This window comes from Phlebotomus papatasi, chromosome 2 (genome assembly GCF_024763615.1).
Source record: "Phlebotomus papatasi isolate M1 chromosome 2, Ppap_2.1, whole genome shotgun sequence".
Classification (NCBI taxonomy): Eukaryota; Metazoa; Arthropoda; class Insecta; order Diptera; family Psychodidae; genus Phlebotomus; species Phlebotomus papatasi.
The window spans coordinates 93588677-93606178 of NC_077223.1; the positions used below are offsets into that span (position 1 = coordinate 93588677).

The following is a 17502-nucleotide window of genomic DNA, read 5'->3' on the forward strand; positions in this document are numbered from 1 at the left end:
GCAATTTTTGACGAAAAATGCTCCCAATGAATGTGTAGACGCCTTAAAACACAACAAAAACTTTTTCGTGGAATTTCTTTTAAAAATTCGCCGAAATTTTGGGGGATAACTCATTCTGATTTTTACAGACAAGGGTTTCTGGTTTCTCGAGTTTCCTGATAACCAAAAATTCCAAAAATATTTCTCGAGTTCAATATGACTTGGCCGTTACTCCCTTGTGCAATGATTTAAAGATTTTCAATAAAAATCACTTATAAATCGATTTTTAATCTAATTTAGATTTAGATTTGATGGGAAAATTACAAGATTCATCAAAAAAAAAAGATTTTGAAAATGCACTAAAGGCGCTTTTCTATGAAAATGTCCTTAAAATGAGGTGAATCTTAGTATTCTTGAATTATTTTTAATTTTATGCTTTTTAATTTTTTTTTATAAAGTGTAAGTGTTTTGGAGGTAACTGCCCTTACTTTCCCTTCTACCCTCGCTACTTCATTGATTTTAGGAATTTTATTATTACCTTTTCAATTACTAATAAATGGAAATGAATCGATAATGTTGGATGCGGTTGGATGGATGTGTTGGATTTGTTTAATTCGTTTAATTTCAATTTTAAAATGAAAAAGCGTGAAGTTAGCTGAATTACAAATCCAATCGAAGTTTGTATAAATTCCTCACGCATGCCATCTACCGCGACTACAGTGCATCGGCCATTCGGCGTCGGACAGCAGAAAAAGAAGTATCGCGTGAGTGCGGCTCCTGTGATTTTTATCAAAAAACCTTAATAAATTTGTGCGTAAACCGTGTAAAACTTGTGAAAATAATGGCCGACGTATCTGTTGAGAACAAGTGAGTAGGAATTTATGCGCATTTACCATTAATTTAGTGAGAAAATGAGATAAATGTTTTGGCGGTTTAGTGTGAGTTGCCGATTTTCTAAGATGGCGTCGCTCCAATTTTACCTCACCGGAGCACCTTTGGGGCCCCCGGTGTACACTATTGCAACATATTTCGCAATCTAGCCCTTATTCGGTTCATCAATATTTGCAATTCATGATGAAATTGATCGTAGTTTTTGCAGAAATTGGTATTGAGGGGGGGACGGCATGGGTGAATGGTGAAGTTGTGTATGTGTGTGTGTGTGAGTGCAATGGAAAAATTTCAAGCGAAAGTTTGTTTAGTGCGTGACTATTGATTGAGAGAGGGGGACGCCAATTTTTCCTTCGCACACGTTTGTTTTATATTCAATCATTTTTCTGTGTGCCTTCGACTCCCCCGCTTCTGATGGCTCACCCGGCTATGCTCATCTTCTCTCTCCCACCTTTCGCTATCGTGCCAAAGATACAAGGTATTTCTGTGGCTCTTTTGCGTTGCTTTACTTCGTGAGAGACACGAACAGTTTTTTTTTGTTCTTTTTTCTCACGTCGCGCTTTGCTTGTACCTCTGTACTTTTCCTATTGGCCACTGAGGCTTGCTAGCGCCAGCTGTGGCGCGCGTCTCTGCATCGCCATCTTTGCCCGGCCGGTTTGTTCGCGCGCGTGTTTGATGTCATCTTGCTTCTCTTTCGCTCCAGTGGCGTCTGTCCCTGAAAGGTGTTTTTTTTTTCTTCTCCTTGAGCACATTTCAACCGTTTGGCTGCTAAGAGAGAACCAAACAGAAACACACGGAAAATTTTGATGCGCGGGAGTGGGAGAAACGATATGGGTACTCCGTGTTGGAAGCATGTGTGTATGCCTATAAATACGGTCAATTTCAGTACACAATTTCTCAATACAACTGCATGAAGAAAATTAAAGTGACATCATTGGGGTAAATTTATTTTCACACGCGTCTCATCCGTTCTCTCTAAGTTTATTAAGAGAATAATAAAGCCAGAAAATGGCGGCTCCATACAAAAACCCAAAATTAAAAGTGTATCAAGTCTTACAATTTTTGAGATATTTCCTTGAAAATTTAACTGAGGGTAGTTTTTTATATTATCTTTGAATTCCCTGTTTTAATATTTTGAAAAACTGTTTTGCTTTCGTAATATAATTTTCCAAACATTCGTATACTTCTAAAACATGCCACAAAGAAGCTGCATTATCTCCTAGAATACGAAAGATAGAGAGGTATATTTTTTTTTAATTTTGCTCCTAAAGACATGCTCTACAAAATGCCTGTTTCACTTCTTTCACTTTTCATACAAATTTTCCAAGTATTTTTCAATTGAAAATTGTCCAAAAAATGACAGTTTTCATTGCATCTTTGTACCGAGAATATCATTTTTTCCGAATTAATAATTATTTTTGTACCAATCTACATTTCATTAGCTTTCAAATGGTACATTAGAATTGGAGAAACTCCTAATAGTTTTTTTGCAATTAAATTTTAAACAACATGCTCCAAATTGGAAATTTTCATGAGCTTTTGATAGCTTTCCGAACTTCCGAGAAATGCTACTCAAAATTGTTCAGCAATTCGCCACAAGATTACGCGTCGCATTTTTCACCATGTCTTTCCTTTTCTCTCTGACCTTCAGCACGCCTGCAGTTTTTTGCGATCAGGCGGAGGAGAAAAAAATGCAAAACAACAAAACTCATCCACTGTGTGAGAAATCTTATGAATTACAGCTGAGCGAATTTTTATGATTTTCACGATCAGTCTCGTTGTTTCAAAAAATTGTAGAAAATCGTAAAAATTATGAATCGTCAATCGTCATGGGCATTTCACAAAACCAGCTAATATCGCGGTGACTACATAATATGCCGATATAATTTTTCTCGGAGAAGAAAAAAGTCAGTGATAAGCCTAAATGGGCTTATGCTATGTGTGATTCTTTCATTGCAAATTCGAATTGGGGGCAAAATCGAAGTCCAGATGACCTTATGCTAGCTGAGATTTATTACAGGAAACCTCGAAATGCGTGCAACTCGAGGTCGTTGAAAATTGAAGAGTGCAAATTCGATTGTCAGAAATGCACAAAAATACATGTAAAACTTTTATGCCAAAATGGCTCAGAAACTATTCCGCAATCCGCGAGTAATACTGCGATCTTCAAAAATCCGCGAAAAAATTCACGGTCCGGGAAAATCCACAATAAATTCTGGCGGCTGCGTAAATCCGTCAGAAATTCTTCGGTCCGCAAAAGATTCCGCGATCCGCGAGAAATTTCGCGGTTCGCGAAAATTCGTGAACGATTCCGCGATCCGAGAAAATCCGGGAGCAACACCGCGATCCACGCAAATACACGAAAAATTCCGCGGCCCACTAAAATCCACGAACACACCGCGATCCGCGAAGTTACAAAATAAACCTAAAAGTAGCGAAAAAGCATAACATGATTTCGAGATTACAATAGAAAACCCGATTTTGAAATGGAACTTTTGTGAAGGAGAGAAAAAATGAGACATGCATGTTTTACGCATATCTTTGTCTCTAAAAATTGATAAAAAAAATTAAATTTTCAAGTGACAAAATTTCTATTTTTATTTTCTTCATAGTCCAAAATTTCTATTTCTTCAAAGAACACGTGCATTTGACACATTTAAAAGATAGGGGGAAACAGGTTTATTTTTTGGCCTTTTTTTGGTACGGGAAAGTACTCTCCTTTCGAATGTTCATGCCTTGGAATAATGGGAATTTTCTTTTATTTTTCGTATGAGACTTAGGGGAAAGTCGTCTGCCTTTAAATGCAGCAGCCTTTAAATGTTGCGATTTTTTCGTTGTTCTCAAAAGCATAAATTATATTCTATTAACTATTAGGTAGCTATCCATCATCCTCACAAATCATCAAAAAATGGAGAGCCTAGCTCCTATTTCCTAGATGCTAGATAAAAAAAAAATGAAAATGAGCTCTAAACTGTAATTTTGATGCTCCACAAATCATGTGATTTTTCATAGTAAAAATCATTTTACAAATAAATCTTCCATTGTGACACATAGAAGGTTAATCAGGCTTAATATTTCTGTTAATACATTTTGGTTCAGATGACACAATTTTTGTGGGTGGCAAAAATTTGCAAATATCACCCTGCAGCAGCCTTTAAATGGTAATGTCGTGTGCCTTTAAATCCTATCTTTCCATACATCAAAACATGTGAAATCGAACTCCTACTTTTCTCTGACGAACGTCATACAAATAATTATAACCCGCTATCTTGCTCCGGCCGGGATGTTTCAAGTTGACAATTGTCAACTTCAATGGCTTTTTCTTCCAAATTTTCAAGTGCAAAACAGTGCTTCAGAAAAATGTGAAGAAAAGTTATTGTTTAATGTCTTTTGACTGCAGTGATGATTTTAGTGAGTGCGTTAGGCTTCAATCTAATCATTTATAGCCCATTTACTTTTATTGATTTGATATTCTCAGTGAAAAAAAAACATTTAAAGGTAGCTGCCTCGCGTTTAAAGGCAGACTATGCCAGCTGCCTTCATACAAATCGACATCACTTTTTTAATTTCCTCAGAAGGAAAAACTGAGGACTTGCAAATGGTAAATGAGGTAGTCATATACGCCGAATGAACAAGAGAATTTTTTGGTGTAGTAGAAAATAAAATCCATTTTGTGGATTCTTCAGAAACAAATCTTAAATTTGGAACTACATTTTTCGTTTGAAGGCAGACGACCTTCCCCTACACATTTCTATTAAATATTAGTTAGCTTATCATCAATATTTATGATTATGTGATAATTATTTATAAGTCTCTTAGGAAAAATAAAAGAAAAATCACGCTATTCGCAGGCATGAACGTTCGAAAGGACAGTTCTTTCCCCTAACCCTTACGATTCGAAATTTAAAACTTTACAATCTTGGCAGGTCAAACTAATAAATAATTAACATGACCTTTATTTTTCCTCCATTCTTTCCAAAAACCATGTTCTTCTTGGGAATCTTTAAAAACGCATCCTGCGATTTTTTTTATTTTTAAATATGTTTTAGAGGCCGACTCGGTGATAATTTCATATAAGAAAATACTGTTGAATCAAAGATTTTTCAAGGTCAAAGGTTAAAAATGCTCTATAGAGAGCGTATTTTTAAACCGAATAGAGTGACATTTGGTATAGTTCCAATGATTATGCAATTTCTTACAATTCTGAAAAGGGTATAATTTTTTATGAATCCATATAATAAACCAGTTTGTGCCTTCAAGGAGTAACAAAAAGATTTTCAATATTAGTAACTAATTTGTTCCGAAAGTCACCATCGCAGCAAGAAGGACGTTAAATTTGTGGCATTTTTCAAGCTATAATATTTACGGTTTCACTTTTTTTTTATTCGAGATTGGCGAGATTTTTCCCCTCTTGCTACCAGCACTGGCACCTTAACTATAGACCTTAACTGTTAGACGAAACGGACGAGATCTTTTAAATTGCATTAATTTGTTCCCGATAATTGGAACAAAATGTCTATATTTTGGTTCCGACTTTTAGCAACAAATTTGTACTTTTTAAGAGAGGCAAAAGGATTCCCCATATTAGTAACGATTTTTGTTCCAAAAATTAAATCGTCCACGGACACCGAAAATTTTTGAAACGAATATGTTACAAATGTAGGAATAGTATTTTTATAAAAAAAAATCTACAAATTTGTTCCTGACAGTGGGAACAAAAGAGTAGAGCGTAACAAAATTTTATTCCAACTCACAGATCAAATTTGTATAAAACGAAATCTACTGAAATTTGTAGGTATTCCACCGTATCGAAACGGTTCTAAAAGAAAACTTTTACACAATTGTCACTATTCTTAACAAAACCGTAAAGAAAAAAAAATATTGGAACGAATAAATATCTTTTTTAGGTACATATTTGTTCTGTAACAAATTGTTCTAAAGAAAATTTTTAAGAAATATTTTGGTCAGTGTCCAAAAGTTTTTACTGTGATTGTGCAATTTGCTAACAATACTACAATTGGACTTCAGATTAAAATTAGTTATAGTTTCATAACTGGTTTATTATATGGATTCATAAAAAAATTATACCCTTTTCAGAATTGTAAAAAATTGCATGACCTTTGGAACTATACCAAATGTCACTCTATTCGGTTTAAAAATACGCTCTCTATAGAGCATTTTTAACCTTTGACCTTGAAAAATCTTTGATTCAACAGTATTTTCTTATATGAAATTATCACCGAGTCGGCCTCTAAAACATATTTAAAAATAAAAAAATCGCAGGATGCGTTTTTAAAGATTCCCAAGAAGAACATGGTTTTTGGAAAGAATGGAGGAAAAATAAAGGTCATGTTAATTATTTATTAGTTTGACTTTCCCGTACCAAAAAAAGGCCAAAAAACAAACCTGTTTCCCCCTATCTTTCAAATGTGTCAAATGCAATTTGTCCTTTGAAGAAATAGAAATTTTGAACTATGAAGAAAATAAAAATAGAAATTTTGTCACTTGAAAATTTAATTTTTTTTTAATCAATTTTTAGAGACAAAGATATGCGTAAAACATGCATGTCTCATTTTTTCTTTCCTTCACAAAATCTCATAATGCATCGCAAGGCTAAAAATCTGCCTTTGGGTTTTCAACCTTTTCAATGAGTTTTTTGTGTGCTCTGGGTCTGGGGAGCGCTTCGGAGAAAAATAGACAGACGATGAGCGTGAACAAAAAACAGTAGAAAAAACGAGACAACTGATGGCGCGTGATGCCTCTTTTCACCACCAGGGGACATCACGGATGCTTTGAGTAGCTCCGCGAGAGCTTGAATCTGGAGCTTTTTTTTCCTTGACGATGCTCTTAATAAAATTTTAATGATGTTTCTGGATCACTTTTTTTTCCTCCAAACTCATTATCAAGAAGTCACGGCTATTGCAACTGGGTTAGAATGTGTTGATGATGTCACTAATAGCTTTTTTTTTTAAAGAAAGAAAACAGAACTTCGGTTTTATTTGCTTTCACAGCTAAGGCGATTAGCTGCAAATTTCAAAAGACATCAGAAAATATTTCTCACATTTTATCTTGTAAAACTTATCAAATTCGATAACTCAAGCAGCTGTACGTGTTATCATTTTATTGAGTTCAGAAACTTGTTCTCAATTCGGAATTATGTCCAAAGGCAACGCCATAATAAGAAACTTTAGAAACACAATCCGATTATCCTACAGTTCCCGAAGGTCTCTTGACTGATAAATATAGAGCAATTAAGCTATATAGCTAAGCCTTATGCCCTAGACACACTTGTGACTTAAGCCGAGAGACGGCTTAGTGGAAAATGATAGAATTGCACTTTAACCATTATTACTAATATAATTACGCTAAGCCGTCTCTCGGCTAATCCTCAAGTCTGTCAAGGCCCTTACGGAGTCAAATACACTCAGGCTGATCTTCGAGAATATTTAGCCTGTTTAACCTATAAAATTTGGCAGCAAAGGATAAGATTAAGGAATTTTATGCAAAGGACCTCTAATTGATAATTCTAAGCACTCAGTGTATGGCAGTTTTGCGAAAAAATCTTTACTCCTAAATATTCTCAGGGATTTAGTCTAAGGTCTGAAGCCCGAAACGTAGGAATAAAGCTCGTAAAAGAAGCAGTTCTTGTATAAAACAGTTTCTTTATTAACTTAAAAAATTGTCAATTTAGTGTTGTCGAAATGTCCACCTGATAGTAACAATTAGAGCTTGGCCTGGTGGATTTCCTTCCCTTGTTCCTGGGAAATTCATATTTCGCGCCTTTAGTTCCAACCAAGGCCTTTTAGTGACATTAGTTCTGCTCTCCTGTCACTCGGTAACATGGTCTGGAAGTGTTAGGATAGAAGCACCGATCTGGGTCACTGCCGCGCAATTGGTCGCGATAAGCCTAGGTCTCAATAAGAGAACTTTTAAGGCAAAAACCGGGCTACATTAAGAGTCAAGTAATTTGTGGCAATTGCTGATCCAAGTGGCGGTATCTAGAAACGCGGAAATGCATCCAAGAAAAACAAAAAATATTTCTATTAACGCACAACTGCTTCTAGAAACGCAAAACTACATAAAAGAAATTCGAAAACGTTTCTAGAAATGTGATAATGATAACATAAGCAAATGATACGAGAACGTATTTATCTGTATAGAAACTCGTGTTAAAATTTCACAATCTCAACTTTCATTTTATAAGAACTAGATGGGGCGAGCCAGTGTTTCTATGAACAAGAATCAGACATTTTTTTCTTATTTTTTACGATAACAGAATAAGATTTGCATTTCCATGTTCCACAGACGGAAGCAAATGAAAATTCAGAGTAGTTGTGGGAAAAAACAAGCGTAATACTTCAAGAGGAACTTTTGCAACAGGTCAATGAGATACTATTGATAACCCCAAGACAGATTTTGATAAGAATTTGTAGTAATTTTCTCGCCAACACAGTAAAGTAGGGTCGTTCTCTACAACCTCACTGTGGCAATGTCCGTTATTTTTAAAACCATGATGATTCATTCCGGACAGTCCGTTGAGTATGACGATGACAGGTTGCAACATTGCCGTTTTGAATATGGATAGGGAAGTGGTTTCCCTATCAATATTCAGAGCGGCAATGGTTACGAGAGCTTCGCGAGTTAGTGCACTCGTTATGGATTATCACTAGTGCATTGGTCATAACTGTCTTTCTATAAGGGGGAATTTCGCAGTTCCGGGAGTTCGGAAGTCTTTTGAGCACTTCAAATTTAATAATTTTTTATTTAGACAATTTACCAGTTAAAAACATAATGAAGTAAAACGTGGCTTCAGTTCCGGATCTAGTATTCCCAGGTCCTTGGCCAAGCATAATTCTTTTAGGACCCGTATTGAAAGAAGCTAAAAGTTTCACAAAAATAAAACTATTTGGTTATATTTTGGTTAATTACTTAACCATGTCACTTCGATACCGGATAGTTAATTTATTTATAAATTTCCAGAGAATACTAATCGTTTAGTTATCGAGCAAAATTCACCCATAACACCCTGAAACACTTACAATTCATTTTGAATATTAGTTGTCCTTTTCTCAAAAAAAAAAAAAAACCTAATACAGTAGACTCTCTCTCAATTGGGCATTTGGGGCAAGATGTCATCCGGTTTATCGATAGATTTGGGCATCAAAGCCTTTGTAAATTCCACAAAAAGCGCTTAATTATAAAGAATCACGATAAAATAGGGAGAACTACAGCGAATTTGAGTAAATTAGCTTCATAATTGAACGTGAAAATTGTCAACAAAATTTTTCGCCCGATTGAAAGGGCCGATTGAGCGAGAGTCTACTGTAAGGCAGATTTGTAGGAATATAATGAAGCTCTCGAAGAAAATAAAAGTTGGTGATGCAATAGAATTAAGACCATGAAATATTACTTCTTATCGGGAATTGCAAGACATTGTGCAATTTTTGCAAACTGTCTAGCTTACGAAGTAGAATTATCTTTATTTGAATTACTCTTTGTTTTTTTGTTACATAACACGTTTGAACTGTTTTACTTTAATTAGGTGTTTCAAAAATTGATACAGATTTCTTAGTAGATCTCTGTATTAATTCTACCTCTAGATAACTCTTGATTTCGGGCAATATTCTTACAAAAAGTATCATTAGCTCGTTTTACTTTTTCTGGAATTCAAAGAACTAACCTGAAGTGTCTTCTGCTGCATAGACCAATAAGCTCTTGGTACAATTAGATATCTCCCTTGAGGCGTGGAAAATCATTGAATAAATTTAAAGCAGCTTAAAATTATCTTCGTATGTTGGGTATATTGTATTGTGCTCAGTTACTTCTAATCGAAATTTTTAAGTGGTTTTCTTAAAAGTTTTTTTTCTGAGTTTTTTGTCACACAATTGTAACACAATGTCGTAAGATCGTATCAATAATTTCGAATTGCAGTTCAAAACCATCTGCTCAATCTTAAACATATGATGATTTATGCCGTTATCCCGGCGAGGTCGGTAGTGATAAGACGGCGACAGTCCATTGAAATAGGTTTTTATTTTTTTTTACATTTCATTTAATTTTATTCCATAAATAATTTTTCTGAAGCATGTTTTATTATGGGGAATCGAAGGCCTTTGTGTAATTAATATTGCATTAGGCGTAGATAACTCTTGGCAACCGAAAGAATCACGCCTATCCAATAAATCTGCGCCCCTATATTTTGGCTTGGGCATTTTCCACTGACAGCAGAGTTGCGAAAAGGAATGGGGCAATATTGCTTCAGCGGTGGTGTGTAATGTACATTTTCTATTTGTATGAGAGAGATAGAACGCAGGATGAATGGTTAAAAGGGGTCTATAATACCAACTAAGTAGGAGTGAGAAAGAGCAGTGATGATTTGGTTTTGTGCGCGCAAAAAGACGGCATCCTCTTGTGTATTTCCCCGAAATATCGTCTCTGGTTGACATTGAAAATCACACGGTTTTTTGGAGATTGTTCCACCAAAAGAGCGTTATTCAATTTATTGTGTAAATATATGAGAATTCATTTACAACTTTGAGATTTCTGAGGAATGATGGTGTGGTTGGGATAGAGATGCGATAAAATGATGAATCAGGGAAGGGGGAGGAGAGAATGGACACCTAGCTCTGATGAAGAATAATTTTTGAGAAAATAAAAAAAAAAATGTATAAAATCATTGCTTCTTGTGCAAAAGTAAAGCGGTTATTATTCACTCGGAAAGTGTTGAAATTGGAAAGAAAAATTAAAGTCAGAGGGAATATGCTCTAGTACCTTATAGTGCTGCTCTTTCACACTGCTAAAAGGTTATTGACTGTTGTGTGTACGGTGGTTTTTTTTCGTTGCTGTTTGGAAAGCTTTTCCGCCTTTTGTGGAGTTTTGTGTCTTCTTTTTCCCTTCCGAAAATGCTACACAGCAAAAAAAAAGAGATTGAAGAAGAAGAAATGAAGAGAATCTCACACGATTGAAGTGTTTGAGAAAGTAAAACGGAAAAAAACATGTTGGTAATTGTTTTATTTTTTTCCGGAGCTTATCAATCGGCTTTACGGCAAAGTATGAGTCTCTTCTTTTCCCCCGAAAAACGTGTGATAAGATTATATATGGGGGGCTTAGCGAGCTATCTGTGTGGGCTTTTGATAAAAAAAAAATTGCAGCTATCGCTGATTGGTGTCTATTTGTTTTTTTTTTTTTTTGCGCGATATAAAGTGACGCTCCCGTTGTGGAGAAGGAGGTTGAGGAGGTGGCAGCACCAAAAGTGACAGAGGAGGAGACCGAAGAGAAGGCTCCTGCTGTGGAGAATGGATCTGAGGAGACGACAGAAAATGGGTCTGAGGATAAGGAGGATGAGGAAAAGGAGACCAATGGCAGCGACTCAACAGGTAATGATCGGACAATGTTCCATAGAAAAACTTAGGCCTGGGTATGAATTCTAAGATGCTGTGAGAATTTCATTTGACTGTTTCTGTAAATGCTTTACGGAAATTTCACGGAAAGTGATTCTAAGCGTCCGGGAGTTTCTCGCGTGAAGAACTCACTAGCCAATATTTTTTTTTTCACCGAGAAAAGTTTCAGTGATAGAGGGTAAGTGTGCCAAATTCCGGCCAGTTTGCAATTTCGGCCACAGTTTTTGTTACTTGAATTTCCATGAATTTTTAGTTTTTGCACACTCTAGAAATTATACAATTTAAAAAAAAAATAACAAAAAATGTCGCTTCCGGAAGGACAAGGAACTATGAGATTGAAGGTGGCCGGAATAGGCAACAAATGCTATGTCTACTTTTTTATTCATTTTAAAATTTATTAAGAAGGAATTTAGAGAAAATAAAGACGATAGAGTGTCTACAAGCCTCCAAGCAACACTACTTATAAAAAAGTAGCAAAAAATTCAATTTGTATTAAAAATATTACATTTCAAACATGAGACTTTGGCGCTTGCATGCAACTATGCCGAAATTTGGCACACTAACGCTTTTCACGGACGATTTTGGTTATTTAATGCTAAAAATCTAACGGGAATGTTTCTAGAGGACCTCTTAGGTCAATTGTGGAGCTCAGAGGCAAAATGACACATATCCTATGGCTAATGCATAGGATATTATGTGTCATTTTGCCTCTGAGCTTCACAATTCATGTCAATAAATTTTCACAAATAAGCCAGAAAAATGGTTAAAACCCTGTTTCAAAAGTCTTCAAATTTTCTATGTCACTTCTGTGACTCCATAACATCCTGTTAGGTAGTTCAGCCGGCGATTTTGAGATGTTTACCGAAAGTTTTCTTCACTAAAACAGCATATTTTGTCATCACTTTATGTCAATTTGTTCAGAAAATTGTGGAAAAAAGATTTTTCTAAACACACAAAACACTGAAATATGACGTTTCAAAGAAACAGTGGTGTCACATATAAGATTAATATAGTAGACTTTCTCTCAATTGGGCATTTGGGGCAAAATGTCATCCGGTTTATCGATAGATTTGGGCGTCAAAGCCTTTGTAAGTTCCACAAAAATCGCTCAATTATAAAGAATCAAGATAAAATAGGAAGAACTACAGCGAATTTGAGCAAATTTGCTTCATAATTAAATGTGAAAATTGTCAACAAAATTTTTCGCCCGATTGAAAAAGAGCCGATTGAGTGAGAGTACTGTACTAAGAGTAAGTAAAAACGGAAAGAGAGGTGTATAGCGTGCAAAATTTCAAATGGAAAATCACGTGTGTAAGAAAGAGTACACTCTAGTGGAGCAATACGATGAGGGAGATATTACTGTTCGTATTAATTGTTTTCTGAATCGTATTACAGGCAATTCGAGCAATATTCCATGCGTTCCAACTGTGATTCGGTCAGTTTTCGAGCGAAACGCGAGAGAGGGGCAAGATAAAACACTTGCTATCTTTTTTTTTGACATTCTCGCAGTTCAGAAAGTTTAATTCTGCGTACGAAGTTGACAGTAAAACAACCGCTCGAAAACTGACCGAATCACAGTTGGCACGCATGGAAAATTGCTCGAATTGCCTGTAATACGATTCAAAAAGCAATTAATACGATCAGTAATATCTTACTCATCGTATTACTCCACTAGAGTGTACTCTTTCTAACGGTGCTATCACACTAGGATTTTCACAATTTAATTTTAAATTCAATTGAGCCAATTGAGCATTATAAGATTTCTAGAATTTACTTGAAAATTCTTCCAGCCAGGACACATTTTGCAAGAAATTTGCTCAATTTTAAATAAAAAAAAGTGCAATAGTACTTAAAATGTCTTATAAGTCACTTATCTGTTATGCAAAAGAATCCTCAAAGCCAGACGAAAGGGTTGTAGGCAAGGGGGCTCATGAATTTCCTTCGAATTGCTCTGGAGGAACTCAGTAAATCACTCCCGATACTGAGGCTTCACTCGGCTTCACTTCAGAACAATTTGGTCCAAAGGGCTACTTGTTTAACTGCAATAAAATTGAAATTAATGAGCAATTTTAACATTTTAATTTGCTAAATTCAAATTAAATTGAGCAACCACATTTATGATATTTTAGCATGTTTAAACATGTTTTGGTGGGCCAAGTATTAGTTTATATCAATAAATAAGCAAAAATCTATCAATTCAAATGATTTACAATCCAAAAGAACACGTACGAACAATTTATCTGAAAATTAATTTGAATTTACAAATTGAAAAAAAAAATCTAGTGTGATAGCACGGTAACCATGGTATCACACTAGAGAATTTCACATTAAAATGTTAATGTAATTCACATTAATTGTTGCTGATATGTGTCCTAATGTGCAACAATCCACGTTCCATCGTGATATTGAGCAATTCTAGCAATATGTCCTGACTAAATCAGCGATTTCGAGAGGTTCATGAAGTTTTAATGAGAAACTTTTCACTTTAACTTCAATGTGAAATTCTCTAGTGTAATAACTCCCTAACACTATATACCTATACCTCTCTCTCCGACTTTTCTTAATATTAATCTTATATGTGACACCACGGTCAGAGTTGTGAAACTCTCTTCAAAAGTACGTAGAGGTGGAACAAAATGGCCCGCAAACAGCCTAAAAAACGTTGACATCTGGAGAACTTGAGTTTTGGCTTTCGGCTTTCTAACAAAAGCTCTCCATGAATGCTCTCAGTCACTTTACACTCGCAATCTGGAAATCGGAATTCTAGCAGCAGTGAAAAATTTGCCCTGAGATCTTCATTTTGATTTTCTTACTGGTGAGAGTATCACCAAATCTTAGAATTCATCTCCTGGAGGGGAATTCTGTAACGCTCTGGCAATGCCATATGACAAAATGGGTTCGAATCTTAGGAGAGTTTTTTCGAAAATGCGATTCTGTAGCCGTGACATTGCCATTTCAGCTCACGTAACATTATCAGAAATCAAATATTTGAGATTTCTGGCAATTAAAATGACAATTAATTTTGTTAAACAAATCAACCAAGACGTACTGTATTTTTATAAAATCATCAAGGGATTTCATTAAAAAATCAATGAATTGCATTTTCGAACTCATATAATATGACAAAAAAAGTTCGAATGGCATTGTAAAGTTTCGAACTCAAACGTGACAATGCCACGAAAATTACAGAATTCCCCTACTGGTGACCTAAAGGGGATTCGAACCCGGGACATATGCATCATAGAGCGATTGCTCTACCACTTGATCCATTGAGTGCACAATCAATTGAGAAATGCGCAAAGCTGAATATGATTTAATTTTTTTGTTTAGCAACCTCTGAAGCTTTGAAGAGAAAGCCAGAAGAGACAGAGGAGAAATCCGTTGAGGAAGTCGCAACTCCTGAGAAGAAGGCCAAACTGGACGATTCGGCGAAAGAGCAGCCTGAGGTCAAAGAAGCTGAGACCGAAGTAACGGCTTAAGGTTAATTTATAAAAAATAAAAAAAAAAACAAACGTAAAAAGATAAAAGGAGAGAACGTGAGTGAAAAACTGGGCAGAAACCACAAAAAAAGTTTGAAATTGATAAATCATCCCTTTTTATTAGTATTACAAAATAATATATTATTATTAAATGGAGATGAAATAAATAAATAAAAAGAAAAAAACAGATGAAAATATAAAAAGAGCCAATAAAATAAGATAGAAATAGTAAAATGACAAAAAAAAGTGGTGAATACCATCAGGAAGAGTTCTTAAAAAAACAAATTATAAAACATTAAGATGTAAAATTATAGTAAAAAAAAATATTTGAGTATGTTGGTGGGACTTCCTTATTCAAGAATAAACAACAACAAAGGTGAAAACAGAAGCAGCACTTTATCATAGAAATAGTTGAATTGACTAGAATAATAGTTAAAGAAGAAATAATGTTGTGTGCCCAAAATGAATAAATCTTAATCAGATTATTATTAACTTGAATTAAATGTCCAAACTTTGTCTGATTTATCGGGGAAAAACCAATGAAAATAATCATCTCAAATTTGCCAAAATATGAGAAAAAGTCTTTTCTAGCAAAAATTCTCGATTTAATGGATTTTTTGACGAATGCAAATGAATTTATTAAAACAAAAAAGTTAAAAAGTCAACCCACTAACGACACAAATGTTTTATCTCCTTTTTTTGTATCCTTTTAAAACTGTAATATTCAGATTTTTTTTTAAAATTTATAACAACTTTGTGAAGAAATAAACGAATTTGATTCTCTCTACTTAAGTTTTGACACTTTTCTTTTAGGATGATACTTAAAAAAATGAAATCTTTGGATCTTATTCGATGTGAATTTGTTTGATGTAGTGAAAAGGGACATTTTGTTTCTCAAATAGATAGTTGCAAAAGAGAAAATAGTTTGAAAAATCAACCATAAAGGAATTGATACACAAAAAAAATAAAGAGATTGTAGAACATTCCCCCGCATTTGTGACATCAACAAAAGAATTACATAAATTGGTCATTTGAATAAAAAAGAAATTTGTGTTTTCTTGCTAAAAAAAACTATTTACTTAAGGAAATAAAAATTAAAAAGATTCAATGATGAAAGGAAACTTACAACGGCTTCGATGCCAAATGAAATGTGGTGCAGTTTATTTGTATCTTTATTTAAAAAAAAATATGAAAAAAAATAATAAAAATGGGAGAAAATTGTCTTCAAATCAATGCAAAAAGGCAAGAGTACGAAACGTAGTAATTTTTAGGTTCTTCCCGCTTTTATTTTTTTTTCTTTAATAATTTAATAAATCGTAACTTGTATAATAGTTTCTAAATTTTGAATTGCACACTTCTTTTTTTTTGTACTACGTAGTTTATTTTTAGAATAGAACGAATGGAGATAAAAAAGAATAATTTGAAAAAAGTAAACACATAATTTTGTGTTTTCTGAATCACATTTCACTTTAAATTTTATTTGAGTTAGAAGAACGAGAAAATCTGAATGGATTTGTAAACTGAATTATCACAAGAAAAAATCTCTTTAACAGTGTTTTGTAAATGTTCAACAAGAGAGAGAGATAATCCCCTCAGCAGATTGATTTTCTTTTACCGAAACATAGAAAAAAAAAACACTGCCATTCATATCAAAATGGAAAATTGCAGGTTGACCATGCTACCACCCTTATAAATATTTACCTTTTCTCCTCCTCTGGTAAAATAATGAAATTTTTAAGCATTTTTTTGTCAACATTTACTGATGGAAAATAAAGAGTATCAAACCCACCAAAAAAAAACAAACTTATTAAATGTTTAACTAATAAAAATAAAATTAATAAATGAAAATAGTTGAGGCAAAATCGTACAAAAAAAAATAGCGAAAATGAAACAATTTGTAAATTTTTATTTGATATGGCATGACATTAACACAATTATGTACAATTATGTTTCTGTAACTTCAATTCAAAGATGAATTATGCAATAAATATAAAATTCAGTTTCCGTATAACAAAAATACAATGGATCTTCTCAATTTTTTACCTGGCGTACCTGTGCCTTTTTTCGTTTTTATCCCGCCATTTGTCGCGATGCAGTTTGAATGGCTTTTCTTTGCGGGGGCGCACCTGTACATCGATTTCATCGACATTGGCACAGCGCCTCTAGCGGATTTTTCCCTCAAACTTCTTTATCACCCCAATAGCAAAGGTTCAAAGAAAGTTCGTCGGAAAAATCCCAGCCTGTTTCGCAGTTCACTCTAAATTTATCTCGCTTATCAACTTACGGGAGCTACGGGTAAAGTCTAATATATTTCATTTTCGAGTATAAATCCGACCTAATGGACCAATCTGAACTGTGAACATGATGCACCATTATTCAATGGTAAATTTTCATGAAATAATAGAAATAAAAATATATTAATTCAATTTTAGAAAGATTGTGGTTGCATTCAATTTCAATTTTTAATGTACTAAAAACAACTTCTTTTGAACATAGGCTCTTAAAGCAGACTTTAAATATACGCGTACAATCATAAAGTAAGAAAGCGATTACTGAAATTAGATTCACTTATTTCTTGTATAAAGAAAATAACGGAGATTCTATTTCTGTGATTATGTTATACGTCTAAAGGTCCACTACACATTAGGAACAATTTTCATCAAAAATTGTTTTTTTTTAAAGAAGTTACCTGGAGTTCATCTGTAGGTGCAAATGTCAGAATTCTGTCAAAACGACAATTTTTAACGAAAATTGCT

At 34.2% G+C, this 17502-nt stretch overlaps 1 protein-coding gene across 1 annotated transcript; it reads left to right on the top strand.

The window, feature by feature from the left end:
• Nucleotides 1-665: 665 nt before the first annotated feature.
• On the top strand, nt 666-16763 carry LOC129802459 (glutamic acid-rich protein). The gene is made up of 3 exons (XM_055848271.1): nt 666-846; nt 11071-11243; nt 14598-16763. Exons 1-3 carry the CDS (start codon nt 821-823, stop codon nt 14744-14746), a joined length of 348 nt encoding a protein of 115 aa, XP_055704246.1. The 5' UTR covers nt 666-820; the 3' UTR covers nt 14747-16763.
• Nucleotides 16764-17502: the final 739 nt, after the last annotated feature.

Coding starts and splice junctions, on each gene's coding strand:
- LOC129802459 (XM_055848271.1), top strand. CDS start 821: ATGGCCGACGTATCTGTTGAGAACAA. Junction 847..11,070: donor GACGTATCTGTTGAGAACAA/GTGAGTAGGAAT, acceptor CGCGATATAAAG/TGACGCTCCCGTTGTGGAGA. Junction 11,244..14,597: donor CAATGGCAGCGACTCAACAG/GTAATGATCGGA, acceptor TTTTTTGTTTAG/CAACCTCTGAAGCTTTGAAG.